At 37.8% G+C, this 23,031-nt stretch overlaps 1 protein-coding gene across 4 annotated transcripts in view; it reads left to right on the forward strand.

The window, feature by feature from the left end:
* Positions 1-19,593, forward strand: part of GTF2E1 (general transcription factor IIE subunit 1) — a 40,701-nt gene extending 21,108 nt beyond the window's left edge. For 3 of the 4 annotated variants that reach the window (XM_016939934.4, XM_016939935.4, XM_009445971.5), the window contains exons 3-5: positions 6,987-7,188; positions 12,650-12,891; positions 17,270-19,296. In XM_016939934.4, coding sequence (XP_016795423.1) covers positions 6,987-7,188; positions 12,650-12,891; positions 17,270-17,697 — 872 coding nt within the window. In that variant the 3' untranslated portion in view covers positions 17,698-19,296. Of the gene's footprint in view, positions 1-6,986; positions 7,189-12,649; positions 12,892-17,269 lie in introns of all 4 variants that reach the window. The other variant, NM_001243861.2, reaches the window with a different exon arrangement.
* Positions 19,594-23,031: the final 3,438 nt, after the last annotated feature.

The following is a 23,031-nucleotide window of genomic DNA, read 5'->3' on the forward strand; positions in this document are numbered from 1 at the left end:
GCTTCTTCTTTCCCTCAGAAAAGTCAAAGTCCTTAACAGAATTTATAAAGTCTTCTATTTGCTTCCTCCCCAATTTCCCCTTTTGGAGACTATTTCTATCATTCTTCCCATGTTCACAGCAGCCACCTTATTTGTGCTTTGTGTGCACCAGGCATGCCTTTACTTTATTTGCCTTTTTGCATGCTATTTTCCCTTGTCCAAACATTTGCATGACTTGCTCCCATCTTTAAGTCTCTGTTTTTACATTGCTATATGAGAGAGGCCTACCCTGAGTTTCCTATATAATAGAGCAACACCCCTTTCCCTTCACCTTCTTCCTTCCCTGCTTTTTTTCCCCCGTAATACTTACATACTATGGATGTGATTTTTTTGTGTCTTGACTACCCCCAACTAGAATGTGAGGGCCGTGAAAGTAGCTCAGAAGATGATTGGCTGGACTTGGGAAGGCTGAATGTCAGCAGCCCTGGGGATATCAAACCCACTGTTCTGGGGTGAGAGCTCTGCAGCAGCAGACATTTGATCCTCCCTGTTTCCTTGGCCAGCCTTGAGGACATGGGCTGCAATAGGAGTCCCACTTGAGCACTTAAGCACCCTGTGCCATATCAAAGCATTTGAGCTTATTTTGATTTTTTAAAAGTTTGTGGGAAAAATGGCTGAATAATATTTCAGTTGCAACTGATACCTTTGACAAATATTTGTCAGTGAATTGTGGGCATTAGCTGATGGCTTATTCATTGTATATACTGGACTGAAGAGAGAAAAATGTAATGCTAAGTAATGACTAATTGAGGATTTGACTAATCATGTCTTCTGCCCTAGTATCATGTATCTGTGTCCTTTTTGTCAATTATACATTTCCAGAGCACGTACTTGTCAAACTTAAGAGAATAAACAAGTTTTTGGTGGGGTTTTCTTTTTTTTGCTTTGGTTTTATTTGTATTTATTTATTTATTCTCTTGACTGAATACCCATATAATTACAGTGAGTAACATGTTTGTTAAAATGAAATATGTTGGAAGCAGTTAAGTTGAAGGCCTTGGCTGGTATCATATATACCACTTAAATTTTCTTCTGTGTTTAGCAAAGAAAAAATGTCAAGTTTCAAATTTCGCTGAGCATTACTGTTTTTTTTTTTAATTATTGTTACCAATCCCTTCCCCCCACCCTCCCCATCCCCAATTCATTTTTGCTTTTACTTTTTTTATTTTGGAGAAAGTTAAAATTAAAATGGTGTAGAACTCTTTCCCTTTCCCCTCCCTCTTCTGCCACTGTCCCCCTCATCCCCACAATTAGGTCTCCATTTCTTTTCTCATTGTGGAGTGATAACTTACCTTCTGTAGAAGAATCCTGAGTTATAAAATTGGGACATTCCTATACTACTGAATATATGACCCTAAAATATAGCTTTGAAATATCTATTTATAAAAGATATTTTTTTCTTCCCACTTTCAATGCCTGTTCGTTATCTGCAATGGGATTTATTTTTATTTGTTTGGCAAACCTGATAGGTTAAGACTTAGCCAAGTAAATGCCAGGTATGTGACAGGCACTTATGTTTGTTAAATTATTTGTTATAAATCTTTTCTCCTTCTATTCAATATTTTTTAAAAATGGAGCTAATGTATATACATGGGAAAAGTTTGCTAAATTGTAGCTGGCAGGGCTGATAGGAAGTTGGAAGGAATGTATAATTCAGGATAGTATAGTGAATTTAGTCTTTTGAGACAGAAAGATTTGTATTTGAATCCAAATTTAGTGATTTTTGTTTTCAAGCTATGACTTGGTAAACTTAACGCCTCTTAAGCGTTAATTTCCTTATATGTCAGATTTGGATAGAATTATTGCATAGATTTGCTTCTGATGAATATATAGGAATATTTGTAAAGTAGCTTTCTTAGTTCTTTTTGTGGTTTCTGAGTATAGCTTATCAAACAAATGTGTTATAGAACTCCTTTTTTCCTCCTAACCCCATTATTTATCAAGCTTTGCCTAAAGAATCTTTGTAGCCTTCGTTTTCTCTCTGTTGCCACATTCTTAGATCTAGCTTGCATGTTCTCCCTTGCATGCCTTGGATTCACCATTTCTGGGTTTTGCCTTCTTGATCTTATATGTGAAAAGGGAAAAATTGTGCAGAGCTCTGAGTTTCAATTTCAGTATCTTCTCTCATTCTTGAGTAGTATAGTCTATGTACACTACTTAGTGTAGAATGGTCTAGTTACAAGAAAAGTTGGGATGTTTATCATATTGCTTAATAGCAGCTCTCTACCAGGTGTAGGCATCAGAATTCCTTGTGTAACTTTAAAAATTCTAATTCTTGGGCCCCACTCTGGACCTCTGGGATCAGCATTTGTGGCATGGAGCCTGAGTATAAATTCCACTGGGGATTTTTATGCAGACACTCAGTTAAGAACTGCCTTATTGGGAGGCCATCTCAAGCCACTCAGGCAGATCAATATATGTAAATATTAGTTTTCATGACCTCAGTGTCTTTCCTAACACCCTTCTGTGGCTTTCCTATTACTAAAGAATAAAGTCAAAATGAAGCTTATCATTCAAGACCAATTTATGGTCACCCCAATTTATCTTGTTAATTCTGTTTTTTATCATTCTTTTTGATAACTGTTTTCCTATCAGACTGAAATTGCAGTCAATAAAAAACAGAATTAACAAGATAAACTGGGGTGACCAACTTATGGTCACCGTAAGTTTATCTTGTTAATTCTGTTTTTTATCATTCTTTTTGATAACTGTTTTCCTATCAGACTGAAATTGCAGTCTAGCATCATTTTTCAACCACCCTACTTCTCTTATGATGATCTAGAATGTCCTGTTCCCTTACCCCTTCATCTTCTCCTTCATCTTTTATCTTCTAAACTCTCTCTCAAAAAGGTTTACCTTCTCAATAAGCTTTTCCTAGTGTCCTCAGCTAGAAGTCACATTCCTTCTTTGAACTCCAAAACATTTATGTACTTTATTTTTTGCACTGATCCCTGATTGTTTTATCTCCAGACATCTTTCTTCCCTACTAAAGCTTCTTGCTGACTGGTTCTGTCTGTGTATGCCACCACCACTCTCTCAGTAGCGTGGGTGCTTGCTTGCTACATAGTATGTGCTGGGTTTCCGTGTCCTCCTGCCCCTTGCCACTTGCCCCTTCTGATTTCAGGAAAACTGATTTGCATTTTTACAATGCGTAGTGAAATGTATAAAAAATGCTGCTGGTATATTAAACTGGTCTTAAGTCATTTTCTGTAAAATGTCAAATTTCTTACTTTTCTTGCATTTTTTAGGGTCCCAGAAGAAAAATAAGAAATTCTACATTTGGCTTTGACAGGCTTCTCATTTATAACTAATGTTTTTGTGATAAACATAGGGCTCAGAGATGTCAGGCTAGCTTTTCCTTTTGTAATATTTGCTAGATGTGGTATTTATTGGGAGACTATTCTCCATGGGTCTCTCACATGTTATGCATGTCTTGGCAAGCAGAGATACAGACTGACTGCTTTTTTCCTGGACTATCATTTTCAAGGATGTTTATATAACGAGCAGCCTTGCAAGACAGAGATAGTATTTCTCTTCAGAGCAAAGAGCAGGTTTGCTTATGGTCCAGTATAAAAAGTGTCTCCTTCCAGAGCATGTTTACATAGAGTTTATAGTAAGTAAGGATAATGCCACCCTCCAGTGCAAAGAATGGGCATGCTTATGCCCATTATAAAATATTTGAGTTCCTTTTAAGCTCAGGCTCTCTTTCCTGTAACACAACCCGTTGCATGTGTAATTGTTACCTGGCCCTTCTATCGCACCCCATGGAAATTGGGGCATGGGGAACTGGCTTAAATACTGACACTGGCTACTGCTATTTCCTTGAGTAGTGAAGTTCTTTGTCTCTGACCTGGGGTCTTGTGTCTTCTACCAGTATCCATGAAACTGGCAGAATAACTTGTTAGCTTACAAGTAGGGTAAAATCTCAGACCCTTCACAGTTCTTAGTAATAATGTTAAAGCTGCTGTTTTCATACCTGCAAAATCAGCCCTTCTGTAAGTAACTCCTGTTAAGTTTGGATGAGATTAGAATTTAGGTGCCTTATGACTATATACTTTATTTTTCCCCCTATTCTTTTTCATGAAAATAAATTACTCGAGTTAAAGGACTGTCATTCTGAGATTGTCCTTCTGTGAAATAATGATATTAGTGGTGTTCTCTTTCTCTCTTTTCCCCAAATAAAAGCACTGCTGTTTTATGAGGATGAGCTACACTGACAAGCATGTTGATTTGTTTACTTAAAGCTGAAGTTTGGAGTACATATTGTCTTAAAATGAGAAATGGGGTATTTGGGAGGACATTTTTTAAAAATTCGGGTATAACATGACTTTTTAATGATAAATTAGATAAATAATAAAACATGTTGGATAATGATAATGCTAAGGGAAAAGAAAATGAAAGAGGATACGATTGTTTGGGTGGACAAGACAGTTGAAATTTTAGATAATGTTGGCTACAGAAGGCCTTACTGGTGGCTTCTGAGTAAAGAACTGAAGTAAGTTTGGAGATGAGCCATGTGATTTTCTGGAGGGAAGGCATCTGGATAGAGGGCACAGCAGTGCCAAGGCTCTGCAGCAGAGTGTGCCTGATGGGAGACATTGAGGAGGCCGGTTTGTGATGCTTTGAAAACAGATAATGAGAGGGTTGGAGTATTAACCTTTGTCTTAGCTGTGTTTCTATACTTTACCCCAGAGCATTTGCTTTTATGTTTATATATTAAGCACCTTTCCATTTGAGAAATGAGATTCCTTTCTTTAAAAACATATTTGAAAACTACAGAACTAGATAACTTGTCTTCCAAACTATTCTTAGTTCTCATTGACAGTCCCTGTAGGTGCTTATTTTTCAACAGTCAATTTAAGTCCCAGTCTCACATTGGTGTGTTTTCTAATTCAGCAGGTATTCGAGAGCTATATTCAACCCTACTTTATGTGGTTTATTTTTAAGCCCCCACATGATTATATTCCTTGCTTCTGTTGAAGAGAAGAGGCTGAGACAGCTTGGAACAGTTGGAGAATAATATAAGATAACATTCTACCTAAAACCTTTCTAGCCGAGGTTGCTTCTTACCCTTTGTTACCAAATATAAAAGCCGGTTTTCAACTCTTGTTGGCCTCTTAATATTAGGACCATACAGTTCCTTGAAACACCATCCTATCACTCTGGTTGCACCATTTCTGTTTCTCAAGGATTCCTCATTCCTTGAGTTTATGCCTTAACTGCTTCTTCTCACTCTCCTTAATCTCTTCGGATGCTTCTATCTACTATATGGCTTCAGTTACCACCTATAGGTTGTTGATTCTCATATCTAAATTTGTAGTCTAAACCCCTTTCTTGAGCTGAATTGTTAGCATTTGTAATTAGTTGGCTTTTTACATATTCATTTTTATATTTAAAGCAATTTGATATCTTTTACCTAAAAAAAAAAAAAGCTAGTTCTTCCTCTCTTTACTTTGGTATAATAGTATTCTTGTCCAGTTGATTAAGTTATAATCTTTATGTTGGTGACCATTAGTCAAAAGCTATCAGGTACACACCTGTAGTAAACAAAGTTAGGTTTATTGATGCTTTCTGCAGCAAGGGAAGCCACATACCATGGGGAAACCATGAAATGTCGGTAAGATGATGTTGGACAGACTTAGAGGATGTGGGCTTTTGTTGGGTAATTTTGGGGAGGATTCAGGGAAGTGATGAAGGTTTCCTTTGGATTGGATGCTGTGAAGAAGTGGGGATAATTCTATTATTGGGTATCTTCATAAATCTTATCTAGGAGGTGACAAGAACAGAGTGACGCTAAAACTAAATGGTAAAGAAGCAGCAGTCACTTGTGCAAGATGGGATTTTTTGTGGTTTGCATGGAGTCCTTGCTTTTGTCTGTTCTCAGACGCAATTCCACAGTGGCTTGGGTTTGCCTCACTTCCATCATAGTCTGATGTTAGTGATCTGTGAGATCCTGTTTGACAGAAAAATGCCACAGTCTAGCTGTGAGTGCTGAGCCACCTCCTAGCTGTGAAGGGCTGCATTTCTCTCTCTTTCTCACTTATTTGGGATAGATGTAGATTAGGTGGCATTTAGACAATAGGAAGATGTATTTTAGGGTATTTGAACAAATAATTTACATGCTATTGGCTATGTATGAGGGGCAGTAAAGGAAATTATTATACTGGTAATGTATCAGTAGGATCTAGTGTTATGTTGAAGTAGAGATCACTTGGTTGTTTATTCTTTATGTATGAATCATACATGGGGCCTTTTATAGCTAAATGTTTGAGTACTTAACTATTTGCCAGACACTAAGTACTTACATGTTCCCTTTTAATCTTTCAAGTAAGTTGAGTCAGAAAGGAAGGATGCATATTCCTGTCTTTGGGAATAAGAACCAAACTGGAAATCCAGGTGTGGCTAGTGGCGTAGACTGTTAAGTAATGTTTAAGAGTGTGAGTTTTAGCATAATAGATTGAATTGATTAGATACAAATGGTTAATAAATTTTTAAAAATAGCCTGTGACAATGTTCAGGATGACTAGAAACTCTTGGTTTTAGGTATTTATTTGGCTTTCCCCATAATGTAGGCCCAAATGTGTAATGTGAAAAAAAAAATGACTAAAGCTGCCGGGAAAGGGTACAAGTTGTGGTGGTAAGCTGTAAAGAATTTGGCTTTAAGTTAAAATAAATACATATTAGAAATATTGTGATTAAAAACTATGCTGAAGTTAGGGATGAAATTACTTTGAATACATCAAAAATGATAGATGGATAGATATGTGATGAATAGCAAAATGCTAATTGTAGAATCTAAATGGTGGTCACATGGCTGTTCACTGTGAAATTCTTTCAACCTTTGTGTATATTTGAAAGTTTTAATAATAAGATATTGGGGGAGGGTGGAGGTATAAACTATCTGCTAAAGTCTTCTCTCTGACCTGAGATACTTGTTTTCTCTGTAGGAACTTTCCGCTGTACTTTTTGCCATACAGAGGTAGAAGAGGATGAATCAGCAATGCCCAAAAAAGATGCACGCACACTTTTGGCAAGGTTTAATGAACAAATTGAGCCCATTTATGCATTGCTTCGGGAGACAGAGGATGTGAACTTGGCCTATGAAATACTTGAGCCAGAACCCACAGAAATCCCAGCCCTGAAACAGAGGTGAGTGTAGGCCCTGTGCTCTTACTAAGAACACGTTTCAACCTGTTCTTGTTTTAACTACCTGTACCTTGGAGAACAAGAGTGGGTAATTTACTAGGAGACTCAAGACTGTAATGTTACGTAGGTTCTCAGTTGTGCCACATTTGTCTTATTAACGTGTGCCTGTGATGAAATTCGTTTGTTCTAAATGTAGAACACTGTGGACTTCAGGCAAAAATCTTTAAATATTTAGGTTTGACTTCAAGTACTCATTCTGCTTGGGACTGCAGCAACTCAGCCAATTGTTAGCTAATCCTAAATTAGTTGTGCCGCTTGGGGATATTTGAACTTTCCTAGCCAGCTTCTGAAGGCTGAAGTCCTTTAAGGAATTCAGCATTTTCTTTTTTGTTTTTGAAGCATTTTAATCACCTTTATTTCTTAGTTGTAATTGCAACTTCCTTGAAAGTAAAGTATAGCTGGTGTTACCTATGGGTTAATACTCCTAACAGTGGCTCCCTATTTTTATCAGTGTTCCCTAATGTTTGAATTTCAGAGGTAGCCTTAGTTTTGCCATGCCAGAAAAGGTGGTTTATATTCTTTCTTGAAAAGCATAAATGAAAATTGGGGTCAGGGAGTGCTCTCCTACTCTACCCTTTTTTTTCTCTCCCTCTTCCCAGCATCAAGTAAGGGATATCTTTATTTAACCTTCACTTCACCCACTCCCTTCCAAAGAGCTCAACAATCTGGCTGTATTTGTATAGTTTTTAGGAGCATTCTTAGTATTTTATTTCCTGTGGTACTGATGTTACACATCCTGAGTAAATTGGGCTTCTTTTAGATGGTTCAAAGCAATCCAATTCTACAGAAAATTTTGTATCTGTAAGAGTTATGAATTTTCTAATCCAGTACCGTGTGTCAGTTAGGATGCCTTTGCCTGTGATAACAGAATATCCAACTCTAGTTGGAATTAGAATCCAGTCTAGCAGTAGATTGAACAATAAGAAAATTTGTCTTGCATGACTAGAAGTCTTGAAGTAGTACAGTTCAAAACTGGTTAATTTCACAGCTCAATTATATCTTCAGGGATCTAGATTTGTTCCATCTTTATACTCTGCTGAACTCAGCCTGTTGATTATCCTCTTGGGACCATGAGGGGAGCTAGTCTAAGATGGCCATGTATTTCTAGGTATCACATGCAGATGACAATGTCCAAATGCAGAAAAAGGGACCGTCCCTTCCTTGTGTCCTATTTTAAAACTGAAGAAAGGTTTCCCAGAGGGCTCCCTAGGATACTCTATTTATCCCCTGATGTCTCACTGGCTACAGTTGTTTTATATGCATATTTCTAAACCAGCAGCTGGCAAAGGAAATGAGATCACATGACTGGTACTTAGACTAGTTAAGGTTTACCTTCTAGGACTGGGGAAGGTCCCAGAGCGCTTTGGAGCAAATTGCCATTGGTATTTTAATAAAACCAATAAGCAAAGAAAGAAAGGAGCCACAGTTGATAGGAAACTAATAACATCTGTATCACAGATAGCCTTAACTTTTGGTACTGGTTATTTATTTCTTTTTGTATAAGAAAAGGAATTCCTCTTTTGAAAAAGGAATTTTTCTTTTTGTATCTTTTTCAGTCCTTTTAAGTTATATTGTAGCTCTAACATACAAGCTTATGAGGGAAATTGATTTTACAAAAATACAAAATTTTCTAAGCTTATGGATTATTTCATGTTGAAGTATGCGTCAGTGTAGTATCTGATTGCTTCCTACACAATATACTATCTGAATTATTCTGATGTTTCCTCTCCTACCTGTAGTTACTTGTCCTGTTTATCAAGATGCTTCCCCACTACAATAGCATTCAGTCACCACCACCACTGGCTTCCTGTCTCTAATGTTCTCCACCTACCACAATCCAGCTCCCCTTCCAGGATCTTTATTTCGATATCCCCCACTCACTGCAGGCCTTGGATGAGTCTTAGTGGTACAGTGACACCAGAGGCCCAACAGCAGCTCTCTGTATCAAGTCACCTTCTTCTTATCAGGAATGATGGTGACTCCAGGGATGAAGAAGAACCAGGAAATAGAGGAAATAAACTGATCAGGAAAAAGGATACCCAAAAATCTGGTCATTAAGAAAAAAGGGAGGAAATGGAGGCAGACAAGAAAGACAGAATGGGGTTCCTAGAGCTGCCAGCCAGACCAAAGTAAAATCATTTCCACGTGGTCAGGAAAAAAACCATTAGGTTAGAAGATGTTACCCAGGTTATAATGTCCCCACCAAAGCATTTGACAAATTCCACTGCTTGGATATAACATCCTGGAGGTGGTATTGATTTGGCCTTTCTGTACTATAGGAGTATGAAGTTTTGAAATGGCCCATCCTGCCCCAAGGATGTAATAGTCCATCCTGCCTCAGTACAAGAGAAGAGGCATCAATAGAATGGTATGGGAACTCAGAGATGATAGCTTTTCTTTTTTTAAATAAGTGGCAATATTATGAGTTTGATTACTGATCTGTAATCAGTTAAATTCTAGCTTGTCCCTAGATCAGAAACTAGGGGCTACCTCTGCAGAACTGTCAGTAGGCCTAACCCAAGAATTGATGGACAATTCTATCCTTTCAGCAAGTCAACCTATTGATGAGATATAAAAATCTTCCTATCTTTCTAGAGTGGAATTCCTTGCTAGTAACCTTCCCTTTTTCATCATCTCTTAACACTTAAAGATTTTTAAAAATTTAGTTTTGAAATAATATTCCCCTCTCATCTCTGAGTAAGAGTTATATCTTTTAAAAGTTCTAAAATTTCTTAAATAATATAAAAAGATTCAAACATGAATTGTCATTTTTGTCATCTTCAATTAAAATTGTTCCAAATTTTAAAATTTGTTTGACTTATGGTCAAATGTCTGCTGCCTCAAACTGGAATAAAACCCATCTTGAATTTAAAAACAAAAGACTTTTTAAAAGTACTCTTGTGTTAACATTTATTTTAATTCTGTTCTTTTCTCTCTAGCTTTCTTGTTTTTCTCAAAGTACTCCTCATACCTTCGTAAGACAGTCTTTGTAGTCAATGCTAAAGATAGAGAATAGAGAAAAACTCTGTGTTCAGGATTATATATAAAGAGAAACAGTAACCTCAGAGTGAGTGAGTCATTTAAGTCTGAATCAAGGAAAGATAAGGATGTGGTTGGCCAGATCAGAGAAATATGCCTATTCTGTCTCTCCCAGGTGGGGTTAGCTAACTCAGGGAGAAACATTTTGGGGTGGCAGATATATAGAGCAGGCTCAGCACATCAAGATGGGGATGTTGGCTGAGGATAGAAGAGGCATTGAAAGGAGTCAGAGAGACAAATGGGTGTGAGAGGAGAGGCCAGAATGTAGAGTAAGCACAGAAACATAAAAAACCAGATCAGACCAAGAGAAAAGAGAAAGAAAAGTGAATGCTGAAGGAGACAAAAGTTCGAAAAGCCAACCTATACAAAGTAAGCAGCATCATATTACAGTGAAGGCAGCCACATAGCCTTTAAAAGACCACACAGAACAGATAGAAGATAGAGAATGACTAGGGACAGTTAATGGTTAAATTGAGATGAACAAGAAATGATACACAAAGTAACATCAATGAATGCAGAAAGAAATAGCAGAGAGAAACCAGTTATTTGCAATTGTAGCATAAGACTTCAGAATATAGCAAAAAAAAAAAAAATAGATGGATTGGATATATTTACAGAGAGATGCCTCATAGGTCTAGACTTAGAGTGGAGAGCAAATAACTGGTAGAAAGTAGGAGCAGTGAGGAGGCAAAAGAAGTGATTGAAACATGGAACAGGTAGAACAGGCACCGGGAAGAAAAAGGCTGTGGGAGAAAGTGGTTTACAAAGTAGCCCTGGGCACAGAGGTGGAATAATGAAAAGAATGCAAACGCAGTACCTGGAAGGCATGGATTAAATGACTGGATCAGTGTGGATTGGGCAACTGGAGATAACATTATTTTTTTGTTGCACAAGTAGCATGGCCCTATAGATATCCAGAGGCAGGACAGGATAGGTGGGATGAGCTAAGCCCAAGTTTACCTCCAGAGGATGGTCAGAAACACAGTGTAATTTAGGGAAAGATGTGATGGGCTAATCAGATACACGGACACAGACCTCAGCTAAGTATGAGTTAGAAAACCCCAGTAGATAAGAAGTGGACCCAGAAAGAAGTGAAGAGTAAGGGAGTAAGCAGAGATGAAGTAAGACAAAAATGAAGGCAAAATAGTGAATGGCTTAGGAGGAAAGACTAATGAAGTATTTATTAGATTCACAATGAGTCGGGGCTCCACACAGGAGATAATTCAGGATCCATGGAAAAGAGTGAGAAAAACGGACGAAAAATAAAGGAGAAACGTGAGACCAGGTCAGTCATGGACACTGAAAGAAACACCCAAAAGGTTTGGAGTGAGCAGGCAGTTCAAGAAACATGAAGATGGTTACAGGATAAAAAATAGCTGGACAGAGAGGGAGGTGGAGAAGCATACATAGAAGTTGAAGTGGAAAGCATCAGTAGCAGGCAGAGAAAGGCATGAGCTCAGACAGAGAATCAGGCATATTCGAAAGAATTTGGAACAGATTGAGAGTGAAACAGGCAGGTAAAATGGGGAACCATCAGAAATACTGAAAACTTGGCCTAACACAGAGGTTGGGGGGAACTTAAGTGACTAGAAGATAAGGAAATGATCAGACATGGAACAGGCTAACAGACAAAGAAGATCGTGGGTGGTAAAAGTAAAACAAAATAAAATAGACTGAGAAAAACAGACCATTGTTACTGCAGAGTAGAATCAGTGGTTGGAGATGGATACAGAGTATCAGCATAGATGTGGAGATAGAAACATACAACTACATAGAAAAGCAGCTAGTTTGTGCAGAGGGTTATACCTTACTGCATGAGTGGTGGGAGAAGAACGTTGGTTGAGGTCAGGCTTTGTAGAATAGTTTTCTAGCTTTTTCCATGATCAGCACACAAAAGAAAGGAAAAAGCACACAGAACCACTTTGAATTGTTCTGGGTTGAGCTGAGATAACATTTTTAAAAATACAATGTGTTTTGTTTTTGTTTTTTAAACAAAATACTGGGAGAGATTTTTGTCAGACTAGTGGCTTTAAGTAGATGATGTCACCATATCACTTTCTCCTTCTCCAAGTATTAATAGATTTATTGAAACATCTTAAATCTATAAAACCTCAGTCATTTATATACATCAGAGGATCCCATGTTTGAGGAACTTAAATATAAATATGATGTGTTTTTCTAATGCTTACAACTTTTACCCTGAGGTATAGAAGCACTTTCTTGGAATTGTTAAAGCATGTGTGCATGATTGCTAGGTAGCATTTACATGCAGTATTTCAGTAATTGCCTCCCTAGCTGCCCTTCTTTTCCAACACCAAGACATTAATTTTTCTTCTTCCTGTACTCCTCTATTCTTTTTATATAGCAAGGACCATGCAGCAACTACTGCTGGAGCTGCTAGCTTAGCAGGTGGGCACCACCGGGAAGCATGGGCCACCAAAGGTCCTTCCTATGAAGACTTATACACTCAGAATGTTGTCATTAACATGGATGACCAAGAAGATCTTCATCGAGCCTCACTGGAAGGGAAATCTGCCAGAGAGAGGCCTATTTGGTTGAGAGAAAGCACTGTCCAAGGGGCATATGGTTCTGAAGATATGAAAGAAGGTAAGAGTAGAAGTCAGTAAAATGGATGTGTCTTAGGTTCAGTAGAACATGAACTTGGCTTAGTGGGAAACTGCCTGGGCAATTCTGGATCTGTTCTACAGAACAATTAATTGCATTATATTAGGAAGTAAGAAATTGAACAATAAGATAAAAACCAACTAGTATACTTCCATTGCCCTTCAACTTAGTGAAAATAACAAATAGCCTTTTAAATTTTCATTTTTAGATTTGAAAAATTGTCACCTTTTTATCTTAATTTCTTGGAAAAATGCTATCTGTTGTTTTCAAGGTAGCCATACTCACCTTTCCTTTAATCTTATATTACCCTGACTTATATGCATTTAATTTTTCTGAATTGGGAGCCAAAACTATACACTACCCCAAACTTTATGTTTTCTCTTCATAAATACCAAGGAGTGTGTGCTACCTGAAATAGATACAAAGAGACCACATGAATAAAGGATTGAGCATTCTCACAGTCCAAGACGGTTAGCAGAACTTTGTTCTAGAGGATTTTGGAAATTTCTGAGCCATAAAGGGTTAAGAATTGCATACTGATCTTCAGAAGTTAGAGAACTGCAAGATTTTACTTTCTAAGTTTTAGTCTAAGTTACTGCATTCAAGACTTTGAGTGATGATGGTTTAGGAGTATGTAGAAAATGGGAGGCAAAAATGGATGACGATGACTCAAGCTGGAAAGTAGAGAGGAAGGGTGTCTCTATTTCTGGCTGGATTTTATCAGTGTAACAATCAATGTGCCGCTACTCCCAAGTTAATATATCATTACTAACATATCACCTGAGTTTGGTGATATGTTAGTGCCAAAGAATAATCAGTAACTGAAAACCACTTGTTTTTTGGCGTTTCTCCTAGCCTCTTTTCCCTTCATAATTAGCATTTAGTATATGTATATACTAGAAATTGTGAAGGTAACGTGGAGTTTGGTAGTGATGGTAAAGCAGGTAATACCTCTACTGTGATTCTCTTTGATATATTAATTTTAATAAGAAAAGGTTTTCCAAGGCAACCATACTTTACCCTCCTTCTTCCTCACTGATTAGCCTGCCATGTTAGTTTTTTTGACGGAGTCTCGCTCTTTTGCCTAGGTTGGAGTACAGTGGTGCGATCTCGGCTCACTGAAACCTCTGCTTTCCGTGTTCAAGTGATTCTCTTGCCTCAGCCTCCTGAGTAGCTGGAATTGGGCGCAAGCCACCATGGCCAGCTAATTTTTGTATTTTTAGTAGAGACGGGGTTTTGCCATGTTGTCCAGGCTGGTCTCAAACTCCTGACCTCAAGTGATCTGCCTGCCTCGGCCTCCCAAAGTGCTGGGATTACAGGCATGAGCCACTGTGCCCAGCCTGTTGTGTTATTTAGATTAAAGTTGTTTTAGATTATACAGTAGTTAGGCTATACTACTACTTAATAAGTTTGTTTTCCCCAACTTGGCTTCTTGCCTATTCTTAAAGCAGCCTTCTTTTCTTTGAACTTAGGAAGAAAACTGAATAAAATAAAATTATTATTAACCAACATTATATATTAAGCTCATAAGTTTAACATTCTAGTTTACAGTTCCTAGAATGATAGAATATGAATCGTATGGGCCTTAAATAAGTTATCTGGTCTACTTAAGTTTTGTAAATATTTATTTCTGCATAAAATAGGATAGTATGTTGTCATGTCTGAATTTGTCCTAAGTTTCTTGATAGTAGAGCAGACTCTTTCCAGTGAATGTATGAAGTGGGTCTTAACACTTGATTTTCCTCAAACTTCAAGTCATGTTGATATCTTTCACAATTGTATCGACTTCAATCATGTTCTCATTACTATACTGAAGAAAGTTCTAATTCCTTTTGATTCTGTTTTCCTTAAACAGTTCTCTTTTCCACTGCTGCCACCTCCTACAGTTTTTGTTTATTTTTGTCTTTTTCTGGACCATCTCTAATTGTAATATACTTTACTTGAGTCATAGTGACCAGAATGATACATGTTGTTCATGCATGGATTCACCATTGATTTGAGTTTTATTTCCAGTATCTTTCTGGTTTTTACTTGAGATTTTGTTTGTTGCTTTGGTTCTGGAAGCATGTTAAGACCAAAAACTTCTAGAAACACGTAGAGGTACTTTTTAGGTTCTTCTGTGCCTTGAATCCAATAGCTTGGATCATATCTTTCAGTATATTTTAGATTATTTTTCTGTAGGCTGATTTTCTTGCACTTGCTGAAATAGAAATAGATCTGCTACTTTTCTGCCCACGTATACAACCTTCAGCTCTTCCTATATTTTTTTGCTGCAACTTGGCCTTTCAGTACCCACAATTGCTTAGCATCAATTCCGTGAATATAGTTTCCCAGTATACATCTTCTTTGTAATTTATAACTCTGTTGAAAAAGGCTGTTCCTAGAACCACTGTTTCTACTTTACCATCCAGAAATTTGCTCATTTATCCTTGTTTTTTGTTTTCTGTCTTCATCTGTAACAGAATAATTCTTTTTTCTCCAAACCTCTCAAGACCCTTGTCAGAAATCTGTTACGTGTGACTTAATTTAGTTTACAAAACTAATTTTCTTTTTCCCTAATTTAATACTTAAACATTAATCAAAATACTGTGTTGATATTATTAAACTATTTGGAACATTCTTTTAGAAGCAATTATTGTCTTAAAGGCTTGCATGCATTCCTTACCTTCTTTTCTTTCTGTTGTAATGCTACATTGGCAGTAAGCTCTAAGGAGGAGGTTCAGCCTTTGACAATATTTTGAAGTAGTTAAGTTTGATTTTAACGCTCATTTTGACAGTCATGTTATCAAAAGCCTCTTTTCTCTGACCTAAACTTTTAACTTGTCTGCTTCTGTTTCCCTTTCTCTCTCTTATCTGCCCAGTATCTCATTTTAGGAGTTCTGTGCCTTCTAAAATGTCCAGGGATTTAGCTAATTCATTTTAATGTGTTAATGAGAAGATGCTTTCACTTTATCCATAGTCAGAATTGACCATTTCTGAGTCTTCTCTTGATGACGATGATGATAGATAACACTATTCTAAGTGCCAGGCCCATTCTAGACACTTCACAGACATTCACTTAACCCCCACAGTAATCCAGTGAAGTAAATACTATTTTCCCCCTTTCCGTACTTGAGAAAATTGAAGCGGAGAGATGAAATAACTTGGCCAGAATCATACAGCTAAATAGTGTTAGGATTTGAATCAGGGAGTCAGGTTCCAAACAATACTTTTAATCTTTTTATGTATTTTAAATGGCAGTGTGTTTGGTAGTAGTATCAGAATGCAGAATGCAGATGGTTTTCTTAAATATTTCATCTGCAGTATATCAGGTAAGATATGTACACAAAATGATAGGAGGTGTGTGGTGAGAGAAGCTTCATTCCTAAAATTAGATTCTTTTTTTATAAAGAGTGTGAAGTATGCTTAGTTTGCTTCATGAAAATAAAACTCACATTTATTCACTCATTTGTTAGATGTTTATTCAGTGCGTAACAGAGTGGCAGGTACTATCTAGGTAAATGGGATATATCCATGAATAAACAAGATAAATATCTGTTGTGGTAGAACCTACATCCTTGGAAAGGGGGTGACAAAGACAATAGATGTAAGTTATTCATTATGTTAGGAAATAAGTGCTATGGGGGGAAAATAGAGCATTGGGAATGTAGGGATAGGATACATTTAAAAGGTAACATTTGAATAAAGACATGAAAGATGGAAGGGAGTTAGCTGTGTGAGTACCTAAAGGAAAAATATTCCAGGCAGAGGGAACAGGTAATGCAAAGGCCCTGAGGTAGGAGTGTGTCTGATATGTACAAGGAATACCATGGAGGCTACTGTGGCTAGACAAGAATGAGCAGGGGAAAGAAGTAAGAGGTAGATGATCAGGAAGGATTCCAGATGATGTGGGACCCTATAGGCCATTGCAAAGCTTTTGGCTTTTACCTTGAGTGAGATAAAGAGCCATGTTTTGATTTTCTATTATGCCAGCTACTCTAGTCGATTCTTCATAGACATTATCTTATATGTTTTTATTCAGAACCTTAGAAAGTAGATGCTTTTATCACCTCATTTTACAGAAAAAGGCATTGAAGTTTAGAGATTAAATAACTTGCCCAAGATGCTTGTGTGTAGAAGAACCAGGATTCAAATCTATGCTATAATACTCTTAAAGCCAATGTACTTGACCATTATGCTACTTAAGCTCCAGTTTGTAAGAAATATTTTGAATATTTTATGGATAGCAGCTCAAAAATGGAACCAGTGAAGTCTGTTATTTTATCGTATTATTTAAATATATGTTAAAATATTGTCTATATGCTATAAAGAAATGCCATTTATATTTAAGGATATTGACTTTCTGAGTTTTACTCCCCAGGGGGCATAGATATGGACGCATTTCAGGAGCGTGAGGAAGGCCGTGCTGGGCCTGATGACAACGAAGAGGTCATGCGAGCACTGCTCATTCACGAGAAAAAGACTTCCTCTGCCATGGCTGGTTCAGTGGGGGCAGCTGCTCCAGTGACCGCTGCCAATGGCAGTGACTCAGAAAGTGAGACCAGTGAGTCAGATGATGATTCTCCACCCCGTCCGGCAGCTGTGGCTGTGCATAAACGAGAAGAGGATGAAGAGGAAGATGACGAGTTTGAAGAAGTAGCAGATGACCCCATTGTCATGGTGGCTGGCCGTCCATTCTCCTACAGTGAAGTGAGCCAACGGCCAGAGCTAGTGGCCCAGATGACACCAGAAGAAAAGGAAGCATATATAGCAATGGGACAACGCATGTTTGAGGACCTCTTTGAGTGAGCTTTCCCTAATTCTTTCTCCTTTCTCTAATGCTCAGTTCAAAAAGAAATGTCTCATCTTTGAAGAAAAGTATTTAAGTGGCTTTCTGCCCCTCTTGATGTAAGCAACTGTCCATCCTTGTGCAAAGAATGATGGTAGAGAGTTTGACTTTAATGCCAGAAACTTTCCCAGCGAGGTAGGGTGCTGAGAATCCTACCCTTCCTTGCTGTCACTACAGTATTAATATTTTACTGTATTTTCTTTTCTTTTTTTTTTTTTTTGAGATGAAGTCTCACTCTTGTACCCCAGGCTGGAGTGCAATGGCATGATCTCGGCTCACTGCAACCTCTGCCTCCTGGGTTCAAGCGATTCTCCTGCCTCAGTCTCCTGAGTAGCTGGGATTACAGGTGCCCGCCACCACGCCTGGCTAATTTTTTGTATTTTTAGTAGAGACAGGGTTTCACCATGTTAGCCAGGATGATCTCGATCTCCTGACCTCATGATCCACCCGCCTCGGCCTCCCAAAGTGCTGTATTTTCTTATCTGATTTTTTTCTTGCCTTATTAAGACATAATTTTCTCCCTTCTGAAATGAGTGAGGGAAGTTCATAAGGTAAATCCTTCCCATCCATCTGTTTACTACAATAGGTTACAATAATTCACTGATCACATCCATTTTATCTGTTCTAGCCAGGCATTCCAAACAATTTCTTATACTGCTGCCCACCAAAGCAGCTTGCCAACAGTCAAATCACTGATTGGGGGAAAAAATCCTGAAATTTTGCTTAGAATTTGAGCATTTCCTCAAAATTGAGATGGATCAATATGTAAGGGGAGGTGGGAGCATGTGTGGAAGGGGGAGAGATATACTTGAGTCTTATGATTAATGTCTAAACCAGAATTCGTGTCTTTAGAACTGACCAGACTGGTAGATTTTATTGTATTGCTTAATGTCTTTTGGTTTGGATTTAGGATGATAGAAAACAGAAGTATAATTGGTAAACCCTTAGGAAGAAATTAGAAAAACATGGACATAAGACAAGAAGTCTCTGTGAAGGGTTGAAGAGTGACAAGCATTGGTAACAGTGCCTTAGAACTGTGTCAGTTAGTCTGATTTGGAAATCCTTTATGTAAAGCTGAGACTGGTCTTGGTTTTGTTCCCTTTGGGTACAGACCTCTTGTCAGTGCTATAAATTGTTTAATGAGGCCATTCCAGCAGAAATCAACAGAATAATTGATTACTCTTCTCTCTCTCTCTCACTCTCCCTCTTTCTAAACATCATTGAAGGCTGTCTCTCTTTTAATTTTTGTCAGACACGGTATTTTAGGGTGCATCCAGTATACCATTGAGCATTGTAACCTCAAGAAACAGTTTATTTTGGGTTCTGATATGCAGCATGGTATTTTCCCTAAGGCAGAACTTTAAAAATAAAGAACTTTCACACAAGGGTCTGTAACAATTGTATATCTTACAATATTTTTCCTTGCATTGTAATTTTTAAGTATTTATCATTTTATAGTACACATGTAAAGAATATATGAGCCTTGTATGGAGTGATGTTTCATTTACCTGGGTTGTGTTAATGACTGAATGTTGACAATAAATCTGTTTTATACTGACTGAAGTTTGTTCATTTTAAGTTCTGTAACATCTTGGGGCATATTAAAATGAATATTCTTCCCATTAAAAAAATGTTAAAGACTTTTTTATTAGTCATATTTCAAATGATAGATGCATCATATGGGATCTAAACTTTTTGTGCAATAAGATGCCTTTGTACCTTGTATACGTAAAGTATTCAACTTTTACACTTGATCTTAGCCAAAAGACCAAGAAGCAATGCTCTTCAGCTTTTAAACATTGTTTTTTAAACTTTCATAGTTCTAGAAGTTAATTTAAATAAAATGGTAATCAGATGTTAACTTTTAAAATGTAGTTAATTTTTTAAACTATTTTTTGTAAGTGTGTTCGTGTATATGTAGAATTCGTGTTATGGAAAAATGTCACAAGTGAATATGGAGGTAAGAATAAAGGTATTCATTGCAGCAGTATTTGAAATAGAATAGAAAGATAGATATACTCACTAAATCTGTATTTAGTCCTAAGTACTCAGGAGGCCAAGGCAGGAAGATTGTTTGAGCCAGGAGTTCAAGGCTAGCCTGGGTAATGTAATGAGATCCCATCCCTCCCCAGAAAAGAATGTATTGAGAGGAAAAGATATCCATAATGTGTTAAATATAGGATTCAGTTTTTCTAGAGGTGTGTGTGTGTGAAGAAGAAAGTAGCTAACATATAGTGAACTGTGTGCCAGACACTATTTTAAGTGCTTTATATATGTTAACTCATTCAATCTTTTATAATCTGTGAGGTAGGTATACATATATAAATGTATATATAAATTAGGGATGAGAATTACAGTGATCTTAATATATTATTATGAAAAAGATATTTTCATTTTGAAAAAGAATCAAACACATTTAATGAAAGAAATAGTAGAGTGTCAAAAGCAAGGTCTTTTTAGGTTGATGCTAGGATTTTTGGGTGAGTAGACCCTCAGTTAAGTAAAATGAAAAAATCCAGAGTTTATCATTTTCTTGGATAAACGTCTCTAAATTTATACTCAAAATCAATGGGAAGATATAATTTAATAGGTAACTACCTCCCTTTCAGTGACATCTAATAAGACTCAATAGAATTTATATTACTTTATCAGATAGGTTTGTCTCTTGAGTGGCACAATAATCTGGTGAGGAGAGACAGTCAGTGACAGAAGTACCAAAAATGGGAGCCCTGCCGATTAGCCTCTGAAGCTCTAGTAAGGGCAGGCTCACACCCAAGGTTGGTAGATACATGTAGTCACTGTGTTTCTTGACCCCAGGAAAACTAGAGTCACCACCACACACAGCCCATAAGTGATGATGGAGGAACTTGGTTTCCCTGAATGTGGTTGACTATATTCGTGTATCTCAAGTGTCAGCTGAACAAGTGTCCCAACTTTCCCACTGTCCTTTAAGATTTAAATAGAACTTTTTATCCTAACATGTTGGACTACTTCTAGTATCATTTCTTTTGGGAGATGACAGTTCTTTTTTGCAGGTGGTAGGGGACCGGGGAGAGTAGGCAGGGAGCTTGTATCCTCTGGCTTCGCCTTTCTGCTTCCCTGGTTTTCCATCTCTCCTCTACACCACCTGTCCTTTACTCCCCCTAGTACCATCAACACAAGTTTGTGTAGCAGATCTTCCCTGAAGTTTTTACAGTAGTGAGCAAAGGGAGCGGGGCAATGAGGGGGATTTTTGTTTCTATGTTCCTCTTATTTTTAGTTGACACAATAATTGTACATATTTGTGGGATGCAGAGTGATTATCTCTTCCAACTTTTAGGCTCAGGGGTATATGACGTGCAGATTTTCTGTATAGGTAAATTGCGTGTCGTGGAGTTTAGTGTACAGATTATTTTGCCACCCAGGTAATAAGCATTGTATCAGATAGGTAGTTTTTCAGTCCTCACCCTCCTCCCACCTTCCACCCTCAAGAAGGCCCTCTTTGTGTCCACGTGTACTCAGTGTTTAGTTACCACTTATAAGTGAGAACATGGGGTGTTTGGTCTTCTATTCTTGCATTAATTTGCCTGGGATAATGGCCTCCAGCTCCATCCATGTTGCTGCAAAAGACAGGATTTCATTCTTTTTTATGACTGTGTGGTGTTCCATGGTGTATATGTACCACATTTTCTTTATCCAGTCCACCAGTGATGGGCATGTGTTTTTATGGCAGAATGACTTACATTTCCTTGGGTATATACCCAGTAATGGGATTGCTGAGTTAAATGGTAGCTCTATTTGGGGTGTGTGTGTGGTTTTTTTTTTTTTTTTTTTTTTGAAACAGTCTCACTCTTGCCCAGGCTGGAGTGCAGTGGCATGATCTCAGCTCACTCCGCCTCTCAGGTTCAAGCAATTCTCGTGCCTCAGCCTCCTGAGTAGCTGGGATTACAAGTGTGTGCCCCCGCACCTGGCTACTTTCTGTTTTTTTTTTTTTTTTTTTTTTTTTTTGAGACAGAATTTCGTTCTTGTCGCCCAGGCTGGAGTGCAATGGCGCGATCTCAGCTCACTGCAACCTCCACCTCCCAGGTTCAAGTGATTCTTCTGCCTCAGCCTCCCAAGTAGCTGGGATTACAGGTGCGCACCACCACGCTCAGCTAATTTTTATATTTTTAGTAGAGAAGGGGTTTTGCCATGTTGGCCAGGCTAGCCTCAAACTCCTGACCACAGGTGATCCACCCGCCTTGGCCTCCCAAAGTGCTGGGATTACAGGTGTGAGCCACCATGCCTGGCCAATTTCTGTGTTTTTAGTAGAGACAGGGTTTCACCTTGTTGGCCTGGCTGGTCTCCGACCTCAAGTGATCTGCCTGTCTCGGCCTCCCAAAGTGTGCTGGGATTACAGGTGTGAGCCACCATGCCCGGCCCAATAGCTCTGTTTTAAGCTCTTTGAGAAATTTCCAGACTGCATTCCACAGTGGCTGAACTAGTTTACATTCTGGCCAGCAATGTATAAGCATTCCTTTTTCTCTGCAACCTTGCCAGCATCTGCTATTTTTTGACTTTTTAATAATAGCCATTCTGACTAGTGTGAGATGTCTCATTGTGGTTTCGATTTGCATTTCTCTAATGATTAGTGATACTGAACATTTTTTCATATGCTTGTTGGCCACATGTATGTCTTCTTTTGAGAAATGTCTGTTTATATTTTTTTGCCCATTTTTTAAATGGAGTTGTTTATTTTTTGCTTGTTGAAGTTCCTTATCGATTCTGGATATTAGACCTTTGTTGAATGCACTTTGCAAATATTTTCTCCTGTTCTGTAGGTTGTTTACTCTATTGATAGTTTCATTCGCTGTGCAGAAGCTCTTAAGTTTAATTAGGTCCCATTTGTCAGTTTTTGTTTTTATTGCAATTGTTTTTGAATCTTCATTATAAAATGTTTGCCAGGGCCTATGTCCAGAATGGTATTTCCTAGGTTTTCTTCTAGGGTTTTTGTAGTTTTAGGTTTTATATTTAAGTCTTTCATTCATCTTCAGTTGATTTTTGTATACGATGAAAGGAGGGGGTCCAGTTTCAGTCTTCTGCATATGGCTAGCCAGTTATCCTAGCACCACTATATTGAATAGGGAGTCCTTTCTCCATTGCCTGTTTTTGTTGATTTTGTCGAAGATTGGATGATTGTAGGTGTGTGGCTTTATTTCTGGGTTTCCTATTTTCTGTTCCGTTAGTCTATGTGTCTGTTTTTATACCAGTACCATGCTATTTTGGTTACTGTAGCGTCACAGTATAGTTTGAAGTCGGGTAGTGTGATGCCTCTG

Source organism: Pan troglodytes, chromosome 2 (genome assembly GCF_028858775.2).
Source record: "Pan troglodytes isolate AG18354 chromosome 2, NHGRI_mPanTro3-v2.0_pri, whole genome shotgun sequence".
Taxonomy (NCBI): domain Eukaryota; kingdom Metazoa; phylum Chordata; class Mammalia; order Primates; family Hominidae; genus Pan; species Pan troglodytes.